Raw genomic sequence first — 18,326 nt, 5'->3', positions numbered from 1 at the left:
AAAATAGAATTATTAAAAACTGCGTTACTAAAATGCTCAGTCGTTCATATACTCCCACTACCCAGAAAAGGATACAAATCCTTCTCCTTAAACTGAACATAAACTGCAAGATGGTTTTCCTCAAGCTTCACTAGATGTACTCAGGGGCTGCATCCAGCACGTACTTTCTTCCACTACGATCTTCATATGTGTACACTCTTCCAACTACCAACTCTGAAGAGCCAGCAATATGCTGAGGAGGCATACAGCCTAGGTATTAAGAAAGCAATCTAAACCAAACATCTCCACGTGCACCTCAATTTCCAGAGATGTTGAAAACATATTAAAATCAAATTCTTCAGATAAAAAAGCACTAGTGTTTAAACATTGAGTGTATATATTTATTCTCTAGTAACTTAAATAGCTTATTTGCTCTTCCTAAGGCCTCTGAAAAACCATGCTTCAGCTCCAAGGGAAAAAAAAAGAGTATTTAAAAAACAGATTAGAGAAAAATAATAATATAAATGAAGACTACTGTGAAATTATCCAAATAATTTTTTAGTATTTTATGGGTATGTACTAAATTCCTACAGAAACACAAGAGTGTTTCCTAAACACACAGAAAAATGAAGAACAGCCAAAGAAAACTTGACAACTTTATTTCTAAAACTAGAGATTTGGGTCTGCAGTGTAATCACTACACCTTTTAATACGCCCATTTGTTTCACTTTTAATTCAGGGATCAGTTTTCTAGGGCAGAACATGTTCACGTTACAAAGAGCACTTAAGCAAGGGTCCCCCTCAGCCAAAAACAAGCAATTTATAACAAAGCTCAACTTTAAAAATACCTTTAAACTTGTGCACTTTTTACACTTATGACGTACAGTATACAAAGTGTACTTGTTTATAGAAATATGAAGAGAAGCATAAATAGAAGAAAGCTGAATTTCTCTGCAGTCTTGAAAAAAAAGTCCATCATTAACATGAAAAAAAAAAAGAAAGAATAAAATGTCTTTGTATTTTGGTTCCTGGCATCTAATGACTATTCAAAAAAAAAAAAGCCATCTGATGATAGCATCTTTTTAGGGTCTGGCTTTTTTAAAAATTGCCAATGGAATGAGCTGCTAGAGGCACAACTGAGAACATACTTTCTAATCTTCAACTCTTAGTTCATGTTCTTTCTTAGAGCGTCCTAAAAAAAGCAAAACAAAACCGCACTACACTATCAATAGGGATTGTCCTAATTAAGGCAAATCCAAATTATTTTACACCAACTTTCTCCTTGCATGGATAGTAGTTCCTATTTAAATAGCAGTATTAGTTGCCTACTGTCAACTTAAGTTTTTCTACAGTGCATCACTAAACAAAAAAACCATTTTACCAAGTCAATCCTAACACAGAACAGAGTAATCAATCCGATGTTTGTAAACGTTACATGGGAGCTGAAGGATGTTTGTCAAAGTCAGCCAATAAGTAGCTTCTTACATTAACAAACTACAGAAAAGAACTGCAGTCTCTAAACACATATTTATTTAGATTAATTTAATCAGCTTTAATTGCTCACTACCTGAGACTTGTGAGTCAGCTATTTAAAAGGCATCGTATTATATTAAAAGCCCTCACTTCTGTGCATTCAGAGTCCAGTCACTGGACAGGAAATGAGCCTGCACACAGAACTGGTAATTGTTTGAGAAACTTTCAAAACTACTGCTCTTAAATTAGAAAGAATTTAAATTAAGAGGTAAACAAATATATTGCCATTGTAAACATACAAACATAAATTTCGGAAACGCCACTGGAGAAGTTATTCTACTATACAAGGAAAACACTTCCTTGAAGGTTTTTTGTAAAACTTACATAGATGTTACACTACAAGTTTATTCTTAATTTGTAATTTATGTGAGATGAACAAGATTCAAAACTTACATACACAATTGTAATTTTCATTTTGGATCTCTTAAAATTAAAAAAAGAAGCTCAGAATCCAAAATTACAAATGAAGTTAACTTTGAGCTTGGCTTCTTTCCTTAATATGAAGAACAACTGCATCTACAATTCCAAATTCAAATGTGGTTAATTCTTAGAAGTACAGGGAATGACAAATGAACACACAACATAACTTAGTCTGACCCAAACTAAAAAACTCAAACCAAATGTTCTGAGGACAAGACAGATCACTTGATCACTTAGTAATTTCTCTGAGGAAGTTACTGAATTTTTAATGCAACTCCACAGAAGTGCAATGTACATAAATAACAGTAGTCCTTTGAAAAAGGCCTTTAAAGAAAGCAGGTAAAAAATGTACAAAAACTTCAAGGTGGCATCTAAAAGCACTGGTTGAAAATTAAACAGATTAAATAAAGGATTCTCACATTTTGATCGTGTGCTTACCTCTGGGGGGGGATATAAGGAGCAGATACTGTTGGCATAACTGTACAGGGTTCAACCACTGTTTTCTTGGCTTTTTTTGTCTTTTTCCTGATTTTTGATGTAGACCTAGCAGTTCTGACTGATCCCTCCTTTCTACAAACACCGTTTTTGATTTCAGCTTCTCCATAAATATTGAGCGGTCTCCGTGTGCAACCTGGTGGAGTATGTACATCGCAATAGGCAGTCTTTTTCACAGAGAACGTTGTTCCACTGCCAGTTAGTTCTTTCACAGGTTCCATTTTCATATATAGACCAGCCTTTTGAGCACACGTCACATGGAATGCAGTATAGCAGTTTGCTTTGTGGCACTGGATGCAGGCACCAACACCTTTCTGTTTACAGAGGTAGCATGTTAACTTCCATCTGGCTGGGGGAATGTTCCTGACACCATCAATTGGCTCAATAAAAACCGTATTGGCAAATCCAACTTCTGGAATCCACAGAGCACACACCACGTGTCCCCAACGATCATCATCTGTCTTTTTAAAGGCACCTCCCTTGTTTGGGCACAGCACACAGTCTACAGGCCGAGAGCGGGACTGCAAACAGTGTCTGCAGAGCCACTGGCCCTCAGGTATATATGGCACCCCATAGCATTCCTGATGTACTGCTAAATTACACATATCACAAAACAGGATCACATTGCTGTTCTGACATTCACCATCCATACATATACAACACACTGCATCTTCATCAATTAAAGACTGATGATCACCCTGTTTTTGGTTCTCACAATAAGATTCTTTTTCAAACCTATCCATAAGGAATTCAAACATATTTTGGGAAACAACTGACACTCCATCACTTTTCCGCTTATCATTTATCAATTCTAACCACGCATAATCTTCTTCATCCATGTCATACTCAACTTCGTTATCAAGTTCTTCTGCTGATTTCTCAATGAATTTGTAATAAATTGGAGGTCTCCGAGGAGCTGAAGGGGGACTGTATTCAACAATCCGTACTTTTGGTTCTGGAAGAGGAGCTGTTGTAGCAGGTATACCATGTGAGCTCGGAAGAGCTTCATTTTTCTTTTTCACTTTGTTATTTTTATGGCGTTTGCTTCTTAGACAAACTGGTGGTCTTTCACTATTTTCCTTATTGCTGTTGCATTCACTCATTTCTTGGGCAGTAAGATCATCTTCTAATATAATTTCTAAAGGATCAAAGATACTGATCCTATGCAGGCGACCTTCAATTTCTATTTCAACCATCCTTTGAGCTTGAGCGTATGTCAAGGTTTCTCGTGTTGGGGAGTGCTTAATACTGCATGGGGAAGAAGAATGCCTTGCTGCCGATACTCGATGGCATCTTCCTTTTCTCCTCATTTGGTAATGTTTACCTAAAATTAGAGCAACAGTTAATACTATGAACTCCAAATAATCATATTAAAATATTAGTTTTACTGTAGTAAGGGAAAAAAACCTTCAGTTTTACAGCCCTCTATGCATATATTTAACTAAAAGTAAACAAAACCAAAAGCCTGTCACTCTTACTCAACATGACTGCTCAGTTTTGTACAAGTTTAACCTGAAGATCAATAGATCTTCTAAATAACAGCTTCTCTGAGTACACACAGCTATACAAAATCCTTGCTAGAAACCCTCTAGAAGCACTGTTGGCAAGACCACTGCATGAGAACAAAAACATTTCAGAAGTGTCACAGATTAAAAAAATGCATTTGCTACTTTGTAAGAAAACCTTTAATACAATACTTAACACCTTAGGGGCACCAGCAGTTTGAAAATTTTTGCAACAGCTACAGATTATGTCCTCTAGACTTCTCTTTAAAAGAACTAATGTAATTGTGAAAGAAAAATGGGTTTTATCTGAATTTTTTTTCCAGTGCAATTCAAAACACACAGGTTATCAACTCAACTACTATATCTATATTTAAAAGCTAGAAAAGCACACATACTTCCACATTTGGCAAGTGGGCAGTTTGACAGCCCTATACTTTTTTTTACTTTCCTCAATCCTTAGTGAGCCCATTATTCTTCACAACATGACAAGAACATGACAGAACCCTTAGTGCCCAATATGGTGCAGTATGGACTGCAACTAGTAAAAATTTCACCTGTAAAGCAGATTTGACTTAGGGCCAAAACATGTTCCCTGCTTTTAAGTACACACAGCCTTCTCCTTCAACAGATTCTTCAGAAGCTGTTCTCAAATCAACTGCTGATAGATAAAAATCTTCCTATTTATAAACCCAGTCCCAAGCTCTTTAAAACAATTTTTAAGTTTACAACCTACTGCAAAAAGATCACATACCATACAAAAAGATAGCTTTCTCCCCCCCACTCCAAAGCCCAATGACTAGGATGGTCACAAAACTTCTAAGTTAGAAGTGTCCATACATACTCATGCCTTTTGACATCTTCACACTGGGTGGGGTTTTTCTCCTATAAGGGCTGAAAATATTATAAACCTGACTGACACTGTCAAGTTTAAAATTCTATTCCACTCCTTCCTTCTTCCCAATAAATCATTACTAAATAGCATCATTCAACCTCAGCTACATTAAAAACCCTTGATCTTTAATCACTGCCTAAAGTATTATTAGGGCCTCACCATTTCAACTCCACATTTTGAGTCAGGGCTGCTCACTGTAACACAACTACTGTTAGCGTGTATTGCCAAAATAGTAGAGAAATCAAAACACAGCTACTGTGAAAGACCAGTATACCTATTTCGGGAAGAAAACAGCAAGCACTGAACAACTACATTAATTGCTCCATGCTGCTTGCCTTTTGCTTAAGTCTATGATGCCAATTTCTAAAGGCCTCAAAGTACTGAAGGAATTCCTTTCACAGGAAGTCTTCTAGATCACTTAGGCCCTAAGACTAGTTCCCGAAAGGCTCTGTCTGCTCTCACAAACAGACTCTGTTTTCATGATCTAAGCTAGTTTTATTATCAACACGAGAATTGTGCTTGTCATAAATCTGATTTTTACACAACTCATTCTTAACGCTTTTTACTAGCTTCTATACCGTATAGCCAAACAACAGTCAGTGATTAATCATGACAGATCTTTGATCTGCTCTTTATAAACCACAGAAGAACACAAAAGGTTCCATTTCTTCAAACAACTTTGGAGGAAGCATTTAATAATTAAATTCTGTAAAACAACTCAGGATTCAATCATACTAGTTTCTTAACTGCAGAAAAAAATCAGTTTAAACAACTAATACTGCCAAAGAAGGTCCGACCACTAAAACAAACCAGTAATTTAACCAAAACTAAAAATTAGTTCCCAGTTTCAATACAGATTTTGTAAATCAAATGTATTACAATGGCCCTGATTTCTGTTATTGCGAACAAGTAATGATGGATTCTTCAGCTAAAATGCACTGATGTGTCCATGCACAGCAATTTATTACAGATCAGAATGGACTCAATTTACTTGTCAATCAAGAAACACGGTTTACAGTATGTTTACCTCATATAGTTGCATTTCAATTCTGTCTAGATGCAAAAGCCTGCTTTGGTATTTTTAATGTCCCTTCCTACGTTTTAGCTGATTGTGTATCTGTTCATAGTGGCTCCTGAGGATAGAGACATGTGTAACTTGTCCATACTACCTTAGCCAGTACCACAGAAAAACACATTAATGCTATGTCTCCAAGCTCTCTACCCCCCTCTGTTCCCAAGATTCTCGAGTATGGCTTCAGGCAGGAATTAAAAATAGGAAGAAAATACTCAAACGCACAAGATCTTTAATCTTGCTTAAAAATTTAGGACAGCTGTTGCAAAAGTCAAACCAGACTGATAAAAAAATTATTGAGCTAACACCTAAGTGTACTGTAAATACAGCTGACTTAGGAAGGAAGTTACACTCTCAAACACAGACTGGATACCCTACAAATACAATGTAATGCACACAGAATCGAAACTGGTAGTACTCAGGCTGAATTTCATGCAAATTTAGCGTGAATAACTTAAATGCCCCAGAGGCCAAAGCAGTGTTTTGTTTCTCAAAAATTCTTCTGTTTGCAAATGCTCTATAAATACTCCGGATGAAGACCAGAGTTCTGCATAGAAAATTCATGACCCACAACTGGTTTGCTTTTCCTGTGCAATTATCAGCTGGCATTTCTCCCTTCTACTCCCAGCCCTCTTCCCAGTATCCTGTAGATCAATGGGAATGAGGACTAAGATGTAAATTTGAAGCATAAACTAAGACAAGTTTCCATTCAATGACCACAAAGATACTGCACTAACCGCACACAAAATTATTTTAATGCACTTCTGTTAGCACTGTCCTGCCCTCAAAGACTGCGGGATATAAACCAGGAAAGTTATCCACAGCTCTCATCTCTTAGAATTGCATCAGCTACTTGGGAAGGAAATCACCAGCAGACGTTTTTCCTCCCCACAACAGAAGTACATGGAAATAGCTGTTTCTGTGAAATACATGGTATGAGGCAAAAAAAAAAAAAAAAAAAAAAAAAAAAAAAAAAAAAAAAGCTATTTATCAAGGTGTAAGATAGCTAAAATCAACACGAAAAGTACAGTACCACATACTTCTAAATTACAATCTCAGCCCTAGTTAACTTCCTCCTCTTCAAATAAGCTGTCTTTAGTCCCTGGATCACTGCTCAATGGACTAGGGAATTCCATTCTGAATGGCACTTTCATGTAGACCATTAAAAAGAGAAAGACACAGAAATACTCTTTAGTCCTAGACAATGAGGGACGGTAAGCAAACAGTGCTTACACGCACACTGAGCGGACATCACCCGCCGCTTCAGCCGCGCAGCAGGAGCGATTCCCCGAGGCACGGCCCAGAGCGGGGGCTCACGGAGCCCAGCGAACGTGCGCGGGCACGGCCAAGACACGCGGGACCACCAGAGCCGTTCTCTCCCGGCCCGGCGGAAAAAGCCCACCCACGCCAGAACCCGCACGCCGCCAGAGCCAGATCCTGCAGCCATCCCGGAATCCTGCCTCCCGCGCGCGGCTGCCCACGCCCCCGGGCCCGCCCTCGCCGGTGCCGCGCCAACACTTCCTGCCCACGCCCAGGGAGCCTCCAACGCGCTCCCTCCCCTCCCGCCGATGGTTCCTGCCCAGCGCGGCGCTCCCCCCTCCCGGCCCCCGGCAGGATGGTTCCTGCCCGGGCCCATCATCTCCAGCCCTTCCCAACAGTCACTCCCTCCCCGCCGCGAAAATACTCGGCCCACAAATATGGCGGCTGACAAAACAGCTCCAGCGGCGCCCTCCCTCCCTCCCCCAGACCGCCGCACTCGCCTCGCCTCCCCGCCCGCCCGCCGCTGCCCTCCCCCGCAGGTTGCCGTGCCCAGTCCGCCCTGCTCTTTCCCCCATGCCGCTCTCCCGTCCCGCTGCGGCGAGACCCTCCGGCTCCCGGCCCCGCAGCCCCCGCCCGCGGGTCCTCGCCGCCCAACCCGGCCGTACTCACGCTGTGGGAGCCGCCGAGGAGCGGCTGACAGACCTCCCGCTCCGCCGCTGCGGCCGACGCTCGGCCGGGTTAATGGCGGAGGCCCCGCCGGTGCTGCCGCCTGGCCCCGCGTCCGGCAGCCGCGGGCGGCCGAGCGGGCGCTACGAGGGCCGCGCTGCCCGCGGCGGTCACCCGGCGCTGGGTGCGGGGCTGCTGCTGCCGCCGGGCGCGGCGCATTCGTGAGGCGCGGCGCGCGTCGCCGTCCGGCTGCGGGCTCGGCGCTCGGCTCCCGGGGCTGAGCAGCTCCCCTCCCCCCACGGCACAAACAATGCGGCTTCACCACAGCGCTGCGCCGACAGGGGGGAGGAGGAGAGGCGGGCGGGGAGGGAGGGAGCGAGCGAGCGAGGGAAGGGACGTGAGGGCGCCAGGCGCCGCCCAGCCCCGCCGCTCCCGCCGCCGCGGGGCGGGGCCTTGCGCGCCTCCGTTCTCCGCGCCCGGGGCCGGCACCGGCCGCGCTCGGGGCGGGAACGCGCTGGCCCAGCGACCGCCGCGCTCCCGCCCGGACCGGCTGGGCCCGAGCCCGAACCCGTCGCGTGTCCCTGGTACAACGTTCGAACGGCCCAGCGCGGGGGCCAGGGAACGGATGGAGGCGGGACGCGGCTCGTTACAAAACCGAGGCTAAAAAGTTGAAGCGAGTGGTATTTATTATCTCTTTGGGGGGAAGTCCAAGCTCAAGATTCCTTACGTTGAAAGTCAGCTCTTTCGTGGTCTCTGGGTCAAGCTGCTGCTTGTAGATTAACTGATTACATTTTGACAGAGAAAAAGGTTATTTCTGGCTTCCCCTGCGAAGGACACCCTTTGTTAGGTATTATTTTTAGACAGCCATTACAGCCATATTCGAGAACTGGAGGATTTTACTGCAATACATTTCTGCAAGGCAGCTGCACCCACATCCTTAGAAAACAAGGTTTAGCTGGCCCAGCCTAACACAAACACTTGCCTGTGCTGATTATCCAGAGCAAGCATATAGTAAAAAGCAAGTGATTGAGAGTAGGTGTGATTCTGAGTATTTAGCATTCACTCAGCTAAATTGCTGCAAAACAACTTACCAATTCATCTTTATGTTTTCTCTAGTACTAAGAGGTTTCCTTGCTTCAAAAAAACAGTAGGTCCTATAATCAATATATGACTAGGGAATCAGAAATAGATACATCTGCTATTACTTGTAGAAAGTTAATTAAGGTCCAGAGAGTTTAAGCAGCTAGGCTGTGGAAATCTTGTAGAATATGAAAAGTACTTTCCAGATTCTTTTTTCCTTATCTGGGACCATTTAGCACACTGATCTCTAAACAAAACACAAGCTATTAAAGCAGCTAACACTTGTGCAGTCCACTCAGTGTAGGAATAGATCCTTAGGTTCAGACACACAAAGTACCTTCAATCCAATACAAGAAAGTTTGTACAAACTATGTAGGCCATCTGGTCATTTGTGTACTTGGCTGTGAGGAACTGATCTCCAGTTAAATTGTTTTAGTGATCCTACCACCAGTCTCAGAAGTCTTACAACATGCTGATATAAGTTAGTGTTGTTGCACTGGAATTCAACCTGTAATAGAAATGTATTAAAGAGGGAGTATCATACCATACCATATCATGTGAATTAGTGTGCAGAGTATAAAAATAAATAGAAATAATGTTGTCAAAAACCTAGTAAGATTATGATAAGAAAATACGTTGGTTTATCTTTTAAGGGATAATTCACGTGTATCTGCTGGGCAGCTGTTCAAATAATTTTTTAAAGTGGAGACAAGTTTTCCACAGAAACCTTGATGGTGTCCACATTCTAATGTGTCTGACACACAGCAAGTTGGCTTTTTTCCAGTTTCTTTTTTCTGCCAGGTGGACTACGGCATTCCATACTCCCTAGACATCCCTTTGATAACAGGGTATTCCTTATTAGTATTTGCACCATTTGACCACTTTTTTGTAACTTAAACTCATGCTTCTAGATTCTTCCAATTACTCTCATTAAGAAGGTGGTATGTAGAGTTTTTGCTCTGGAGCATCCAGGTTAGGACACAGACCTCATGTCGTTCCTTCATATGATATTTCAGAGTAACAGCACAAAGATTAGGGCACACTCAACAAAAAGCTCTGTATTAGGAGTCTTAGACTTCAAAATAACTTCTCATTGACCCTATGACAGGCTACCAGAGCAGGATGCTCAACCTCTCCATTTTAAGTATTAGTATATTAGCCCATGTATTTCAAAACAGAACAGTATGTAGTATTGTCTGGAGCATCTGACCAGTCCTCAGCACATATGCTTATAACCTCAAAGATCTGTTACCTTCATCTTTTCCACCTCACAAGTGAGATGTGGTTACTCAAAAGAATACAATTCTACTAGCACACGGTTGAATTTCAAGCCAAAAAGAAGAAGCCCTCTGATCCCTAGTTTGATGGCAACAGACCCCTCACCACCGTTTTTCACACCAGTTCAACACGTGCAAGGGGCTTTAGTCCCAGTCCTTCAGAATCCTCACACCCTTACCTGTCAGGATCAAACTGTTAAACAAGTTGCCAATGTTGACTCACTTTGCATGGAAAACTTCACAGAAGCAGGATCTTCTGCCTAGTGGATCTTCTCCAGTAGTTGTCAAATTCTCAACAGAATCACTGCAAGAAAGACCACATAAAGAAATACAACTGCTATTTATCTGCCTCGCATCCTCCTCTATTTTCTCATAGAAACAAACTTCATGAGACACATTTCTACATTTCTAAAGTGTATCACCTTTGTTTTACAGATTAATAAAAGTCAACTCAAGACTCACTGTAGCACAAAATACTGGCAGAGGTAATGACCTACTTTGGATGCAACTTTGTATCCCTCTCCTGGCCCGGACAGCTGGCTGCTGAAGGGACAAGAAAGAATTGGAACTCACCCCCACTCCTTAGAACCTGCAACAATCTGCATTTCGAGAAAGGTTTTGGACTGCCATAACATACACGTGTGGGTCTTCTTCCTATCATGATGACAAATCTGCCTAACCTTGCATGCCATGTTTCTGTATGATGCCTTAAGGTAATGTATCACCAGTAAATTTTCAAGTTTGGCTTCTTCATTATACAATTTACACCTTCACACTCATCTACGAGATACAACATTACCATGGTCCTCTCATCCTACATGGGAATGCTTTCAGATCCCCCTTACTTCATCAGTCATGGTACGTGGCACTGGTAGAATACTCGCAGGCATGATTTTGCAAGTTCACAAAAGAAAGGTTGTTCCCAAACCTACGGAAGCCAGAACAGCATTCACTGTGGAAAAGATACTGTGATCTTATCAACATACATAATACAGCAGTGTGATCACAGAATTTCAGCTGTTTATTTTTAGTCTGTTGGATGGTAATGCAGGATCACTCTGCATCTTCCGGGTGATCTTTGCAAATTTTTGTATTTACAGAAAAATACACGTTATCACTGATCCATCTCCTAGTTATCACTGATATCTTGTAAGAAAGACTGGTATGTCATACTAGACTGAGTGGAATATATGGTTCAAAGTCCTGGATGACCATCCCAGAATGAAGATCAAATTTTTGGCTTCAAATATATAAAAGAAATATTGGTCCATTTTACTCCTACTTGTTTACTGAATATATTCCTTGATCTGTAGTTAGGAAGATTTGTCTGGATTTTCCTTCTCACTCCTCTGATCTGGAAATTTTAGCTGTATTATGACAAAAGGGGGAATAAAAATGAAATAATATTGGTGTATATAATGTTGACCAACTGCTATGGAATCAAGGATTTTTTGTTTCTTACAGCCTCATTAACTCTTACTTCCTACACATACCACCTTTCTCATTCTCACAGCCAAAGTGGTTCTTTGTTTATTAATTGCTAAGACCCTTTAGTCTGACCCTTCAGAACAGACAATCAAAATTAACAGTCTTCACCAAAACACAAGTTTAAAAACAGACTGGGAGCTGTGTCAGTGCCTTTTATGGTAGTGATGAAGGTACAGAGACCTTTTATCATCAGAGCTCCACCAGAAGTCATACTTGATCAGGGTGTTTGCAAAGAAATACCTTCGTGAGCTGCATCTGCTAAGCAGTCCTGTGGAATGTTGTCTATAGATAAGCTTAAAGATCATTTGACAGAGTGGTCTTCAAGTAGTAACGCTGCTATGCAAAGGCCCTTATCCCATTTCCATTTAAGCATTTGTTGGAACTACTGCTTGGGGTCACCTACTGCAAGAAGAGGTATGTATCCTGTCACTTGCTGACGGAGAGATACACCGAGCACTTTGCTGAGATACACAATTGACAGGGAAACCTACTGCCTGCTTTACTTATCCACTATCTTGAATCCTTTAACATCATGTACCTTTAGGATTTTGCAGTTTTAAGATGCTCTCTACAGTATGTGCTCATAACTGTTGCATGGTGGAAGGTGGGGAATGAGCTCACTCCTCTGGACACTCAAAGATGCAAAACCAAACTTCATCATTAGGATATACATGAAAACATATGTAAGCTATGCTTCAATAATACAAAACAAAAAACCACACTCAAATTACAACATGCTGCAACACAAGCAAAGAGTTTGCCTGTGTACTGACCTGTAGGTCTGCCAAACAGCAAAACTACCATCTACTACTTTCAAGACTATTTTATCAAGAACAAACCCTTGGAACAGAGTTATTGGCACTCTTATGTATAATGATATTGCTATTTCCAAAAGAGTAGACAGAGCCATAATCAAGAGAATATTCCCCGTCTCTTCCATCATTGTCTCTTCCGTATCAATTATTCAAATCCTAGTGTTTACAGTTTGGCACCTTTATTATGTTCTGCATAGTAACTCCCCCTGCAAAGGTCTTTGTGGGAAGCTATTCCTGCCACAGGATAACCACCATCAGAACAACCCCTTCATAAACAAGTCACCAATTTTCTGTTTAGCTCCCAGGAATGCCTCCCTGTATGATCAGATGAAAATGATTACCAGCACAAGAGAACAGCAGTAAAGTAAATCCAGGATTTGGGAGTGCCCCTTCAGCATCCCCAGTTTTTAGCCATCATTAGTTTAGCTTACAAAAGCAGCTGCATGTTTAGAATTGGAGTGCCTGTCAATTCACACAGCATAACTAACTGAGCCAAGTTATAGGCAAAGACAACGTCAGTGGTAATGGTTAGGAATCAAAAAACAAAACAGTAATTGCTATGCAAAAAGTTCTAAAAATATCATACTTGCACAGCAAGGAATTACAAAACAGTGTGGCTAAACAATCTACATTGGATTTTGGCCTCTTTTTTCACAAGACACCCTGAGGAAACCTCAGTAGCAAATATAAGACAGAATTTATAGAAAGGTAACACCAAAAAAAGGACCTATTTGAAACGAACAATTTTGTCAAAGTCAGCCATAGCAAAGGGAAAACAAAGTGTGCTCCATACCTGTATCTGATACACAATGATTTTTGAGAAATACAATCTGTGGTTGTTCTCCTGATCAGGTTTGGATTTCAGAAGATACCTGAGTTTGTGATAAATGAAGTAATTTCTTAAGATAGCATAACCCATGCAAAAAATATTATGCAAATACATTGCTACTGTCTCCCTTGCCTACTTCCTAATCCTTTCCTCTGCACTGGAAAGGATTCTCTACACAGCATTCATTCAAGCAAAGACAAGTTGCTCACTGCCTTCATAACATTTAATTATACATAAAGTTTATTTTATTTGTTGAAACCCTTAGAGTGACTTCCCTATTCTAAATTCCTCTGGTGTCAGTTTAAAAACTTGCAAATGTAAAATGAAGTATAAGCTCTGAGAGAAGTTCTTTTCCTAGTTAGCTCACTCACAAGCACATATCTCTAAGAAGCAATCTCCAATGTTTAGAATGAGTTAATACTTCAGCCTTACTATAATTAAGTTAAAATTCAATTAGTAATGAGACCCAAATCCAGTCTTAATTACTTTACTATCTCTTCCTCATTCATTCTAGAGGACAAACCTGGTCTGCAGCTGATTAAGATGGTTTGCAATGGAGGAAGTTCGACTGTTAGAATCCCTAGTCATTTGTCACAGAAGAAATCCAAAAACAGATGGGCTCACTCAGAATTAAAACCTTGCCTCCTCGTTTATATGGGGAAGGACTACAAGAAGGTGACATCAAAATCTGGGAAGGGAAAATAAAGTGAAAAATAAGTCAGAAGTAAGACTCAACATGACATCCACAAAAACCTGAACCACCGAGAACAACTGACATGGCCTGTAGCTTCCTCTGTACAGAGAAACCCAACAATGTGTGTATCATTTAACAAATAGTAATGAGCCCTACACAACTTTATTTGTCCCAGACTTGCTACTGCCTCAGTCAAGGCCTGATGCTGCCTAATAAAGAGAACTTCCAAACTCATGTATATGTAAATCAGTTCTGATACTGATGGCTTCATCATGTAGACAAAATTTCTACAGGCCCAACAGAAATGCTAGAATAGGAACTTCAAACTTACCACTCCTGAAAGATATACTCCAGCACCATGCTTACTCCACATAAAGGGCAAGCATGAGTAAATCCTTTCAATGTACTATTATATGCTCAACTCCAAAAAACAGTGATATACACCTCTGATGTACTGCAGAGTGAGGATGACAGAGATTAAACAGTTGTGTTTGTAACAAATGAGGTAATTAATATAAATGCACAAGGGCACCATGGTTTTGGCAGTGAATGCTTGCTCCTAACTACTGTGTGATTGCTCATTCCTTATTTCCTGAGCACCTACCTTGACACCTTGGATCTGATGAGCAGAGCCAAGTACCCACTGAAATAAATGGGAATGTATGCTAAATATAAGTACCTGTGTTACAAGTTCTTAGAAATCATACTCCTGTGATAGATACTAAATTGGACATCCAAGTTTAGTACTTTTGACCTCTATTTTAAGGTTTTGATCATTAAGCTGGAAGAGATTGGAGTCTATACAAGCAGGAAAGGAGATAGTTTTCTTAAATGTACTGCCTCAGTGCATATGAAAATCTGCAATTCTTTGTGCTTTATTTAAGAACTGTTATCTCTTAATGTAGTTTTAGTCTTCATTACTTCATACGGAAAATGCATCACCAATGCAGAAGTTAATAGAGGTGAAACCAAAGGTTTGAATGAAAATAAGCATACTAGAGAAGGTTTGGAGATAAATATTAACTGCTCAATTTTGCTAAAACAAGGTAATGGCATCAACACTACTAACTGCACTGTTATTATCAACATTCAGTGTTTCCAAATGTATACAAATATAGAAAGATAGAACTACATCAATTTATCACTGCTGTATCAACATTATGTTTACTACCAAGAAAGAAATGGAAGGAAGGAAACAATAAAAGTTGATTAATATGAACAGCCCAGTGACTGGAGAGACCCTGGGACCACAACACACAAAACTCTGTCTGCAGCACTAAACATCTACATCTGGCTAATAACATAATATTGAAATAGGTGTATTTAAGGCATACTTTAAGTTCTGTCACAGCAGAATAGGATATAAGAATTTAATTTAGTTTCCAACTGGTCTTAGGCTCTTGCTATAGCCTCCCTGAGAGCCTTCCAAGTTCAAGGTACTGAGAATGACAGAGAGATGGTTACTTACAGCTACATAAGTGATGTTTCATTCCTCTCTGAACCTGTAATAGCTTTTTTCCAGAGAACCCAAACAATTTTCTTGGAAGCATGGTCTCCTAGCTTTCCACTATTCTACAAAACATAATGGAGAGCCAGATACTTGCAGTTTGCTCCAGGGACTGGAGTGAGAAATTATTTTTTATATTAATATCATATCACTTTTAAGTCATGTCAGGTTCAGTTAACCATGCAAATAAAGATGTTTATTCACAATATCTGAAACAGATAACAAGATTGTAAATGCATAAATGGAGGAAAAATAAAAGAAAAAAATTATTCTTCTGAAGTTAAATAATGGAAGTTTTGGGTTCTTCCTGTCAGGATGCCTTGCAGATTTTCCCAATTATCTGTCTTCCTAAATGATTATGTTCTTTCTTACTGACACCTAAGACTTCAACCTTTATGGAAAATCTGTATCTTTAGACTATCACCACACCAGTGCTGCTATATTCACCACAAGCCGGCAGTCTGGAGCCTTCTCGAGGAATTGCAGTTACTTACTCTTTCTTTTGCCTGTCACCAGATCACCATCTCTGTGTTTTATTCATCACATTGCTTGGTTGTCTGTGAGAAGACACTCTGGATCCAGCTTTGCTCAGATTTTTAAGACCCAATTTCTTGAGTTTTTGGTGTATTTTTGTAAAACAACAAGAACAGAGAAATTCCAGTTATTTCACTCAATCCGTAATATACACCTGTAGATTATATACAGAATCGCTGATTGGTTCTCAAGCCACCTAAAACATAATTTAAAGAAATAATTAACTTTCATTAATCTCAACTTCCCTAACCCTTAAGGAAATTTTTAAGAATAGGATGTATGAAAAAATGAAGAGCTACAGAGTGTTGATTACAGAAAGAGCAACATGCAGTGCAAAAGTGCAAAATTAATTTCCAGTCTTTTTTAATTTACCGTAAAATTTTCAACTATGAATTGTGAAACTCCCCAAAAATCACAGCTGTTAGAAAAGGCAGTTAACAAAGCCACATCCTCTGTTATTTAATCTTTCCATATTGTGATAAGCATAACTATGTCATTCCAACTGTTGCAATTTTATAGTTCTCTAAAAGATGCTTTATGGGTGACATATTTCAATACTAGTAATAACAGTTGTTGCTATCCTCACCGCTGTAATTTCCTGTCAACAGACTGCTGATAGAAACTTGTTAACTAAGCTCTCACACCTCTATTACTGTGTCTAGTTGGCAGATCTAGCCAAGATCAAACTTCATTTTTAAGCAGTTCTATTCATATAACTGTACTTTATAACAGTGGAAACTCAGCAAGTCCAGGTAACTTCACCTCAAACCACTTTGGCCTCAGCCACCAATAGTAACTAATACATATGCTATATATGCAGTACTGTCTGTATATACATATATATACACTGATACAGTTGAACTCTACCAATAAACTGTAAATTAAAATATAATAAAGAACAAAGGACTGCCTGCACACAGCATAACAACTATTTTGTTGGGAGTTTGAGTAATGTATGAATAAAATAAAAAAAAAATTGGCATGAGATTTCCAAAGAAGTATTAACCACAACAGACCATTTACTGTATGTACAAACATACACCTAATATGGCAGAATGTTGAAGAGCTCCACTATTTCAAATCAAAAAGCTATCAACTGATCTCTTCATATACTGCCATATATTCCAACCAAAACACTCTTTACTAAATCTGTTCAAATTACAAAGGAAAAAAAAAGAGAAAATTAACTGATGAAAATAACTCAGATCAAAAAGGACTTGCTTAAGCACTGTCCCTCTAAATACTGTCTTAATCTAAAATTTAACATTGTTTCTAAACCAGTACTGTTTACAGTAGTCTTAAGCATTTTCTCCTGCTTTCAGTCCCAAAGGTAAGCAGCGAGTTATGACGACCAACACTTAAGACAAAGAAAGTGAAATCTATGACTGCCACTGGGAATTTGACAACAAATGTCACAATCACAGCAGATTATATCACACTCAGCTCTCCGGAGAAATTACATACATCAAAAGGACCCAACAAACCACCCTTGTCCACCCTTACTCCACCTGAAAAGCCTGGATCACTCGGCCCATTGATAACCTTAACTAATGTTTCACAATCGGAGAAGAAAATCACCGACCTACAACCGAACACCGGAACTGGAGGAGCTTTATCCAGAACACGACCTTAAGCACATATCTGGCCACTGTTTCCCTGAACCGGCGCAGTGCATTCCCTTCTGCCCTGAACATCCTTCCCTAGGATGCCTGCTCAGGTGAGACTCGAGCGCCACGCCAAGGGTCCCTCCCGAGGCAGACTCAGTATATCAAAACAGTGCTCAGAACCGAACCCGCTGTGCGTTAGACCACGTATACCCATCAAGGTGGGTTTAATTGCGGATACGAACAATGGAGGCTAAATTCCTGACAAGGCTAGGGTTGAGCTCGGAACAGCGTGTCCGTGCCCGCTCCAGCGGAGTGATGCCGAGGAAAGCGTCTCCGTGGCCGGCCCATGGGGAATGCGAAGCGCCCGCCCGCGGCCTCCCGGGGAAGGCTCAGCAGAGGCCCTGGAGGTATTCCCAGGCCTGAAGCACCGCAGGAACCGCCTCGACCCCGGCCCGCCGCCCTCAGAGCCACCGCCCTCAGCCGCCCCAGGAACGAAGTAGAGTGCAGCGACCAGCGGCCGCACCCTTGCGGAGAAGGACGGTGCCGAGACCCGGCGCGCCCGGGGCACCGCCGGGACGCGGATGCGAAGGGACCCCACACCCCTGAGCACAGCACCCCTGTGCCGCCATTTTGCGGCCCGGCGCGCTGACATGTCGCGCGCCATGCGTGGCAC

At 41.0% G+C, this 18,326-nt stretch overlaps 1 protein-coding gene and 1 long non-coding RNA gene across 6 annotated transcripts in view; both read right to left on the bottom strand.

The window, feature by feature from the left end:
* The window catches only part of BRD1 (bromodomain containing 1), a 58,756-nt gene extending 50,577 nt beyond the window's left edge, over positions 1-8,179 (bottom strand). For 2 of the 5 annotated variants that reach the window (XM_053977864.1, XM_053977867.1), the window contains exons 1-2: positions 6,937-6,999; positions 2,371-3,751 (exon numbers count right to left, since the gene is read on the bottom strand). In XM_053977864.1, coding sequence (XP_053833839.1) covers positions 2,371-3,737 — 1,367 coding nt within the window. In that variant the 5' untranslated portion in view covers positions 3,738-3,751; positions 6,937-6,999. Of the gene's footprint in view, positions 1-2,370; positions 3,752-6,936; positions 7,010-7,825 lie in introns of those variants that run through there. The other 3 variants (XM_053977866.1, XM_053977868.1, XM_053977865.1) reach the window with 3 other exon arrangements.
* A 311-nt stretch (positions 8,180-8,490) lies between these two features.
* Positions 8,491-13,897, bottom strand: LOC128808092 (uncharacterized). Its single transcript, XR_008437368.1, has 4 exons — positions 13,835-13,897; positions 13,276-13,354; positions 10,359-10,483; positions 8,491-9,410 (listed from the first exon to the last, which is right to left on the bottom strand). It is a non-coding gene; the product is annotated as an uncharacterized LOC128808092 (long non-coding RNA).
* Positions 13,898-18,326: the final 4,429 nt, after the last annotated feature.

The sequence above is a fragment of the Vidua macroura genome, chromosome 5 (genome assembly GCF_024509145.1).
Source record: "Vidua macroura isolate BioBank_ID:100142 chromosome 5, ASM2450914v1, whole genome shotgun sequence".
In the NCBI taxonomy this organism is placed as follows: Eukaryota; Metazoa; Chordata; class Aves; order Passeriformes; family Viduidae; genus Vidua; species Vidua macroura.
The sequence above is the reverse complement of the archived record's forward strand: the minus strand, read 5'-3'. Positions and strand labels throughout refer to the sequence as shown.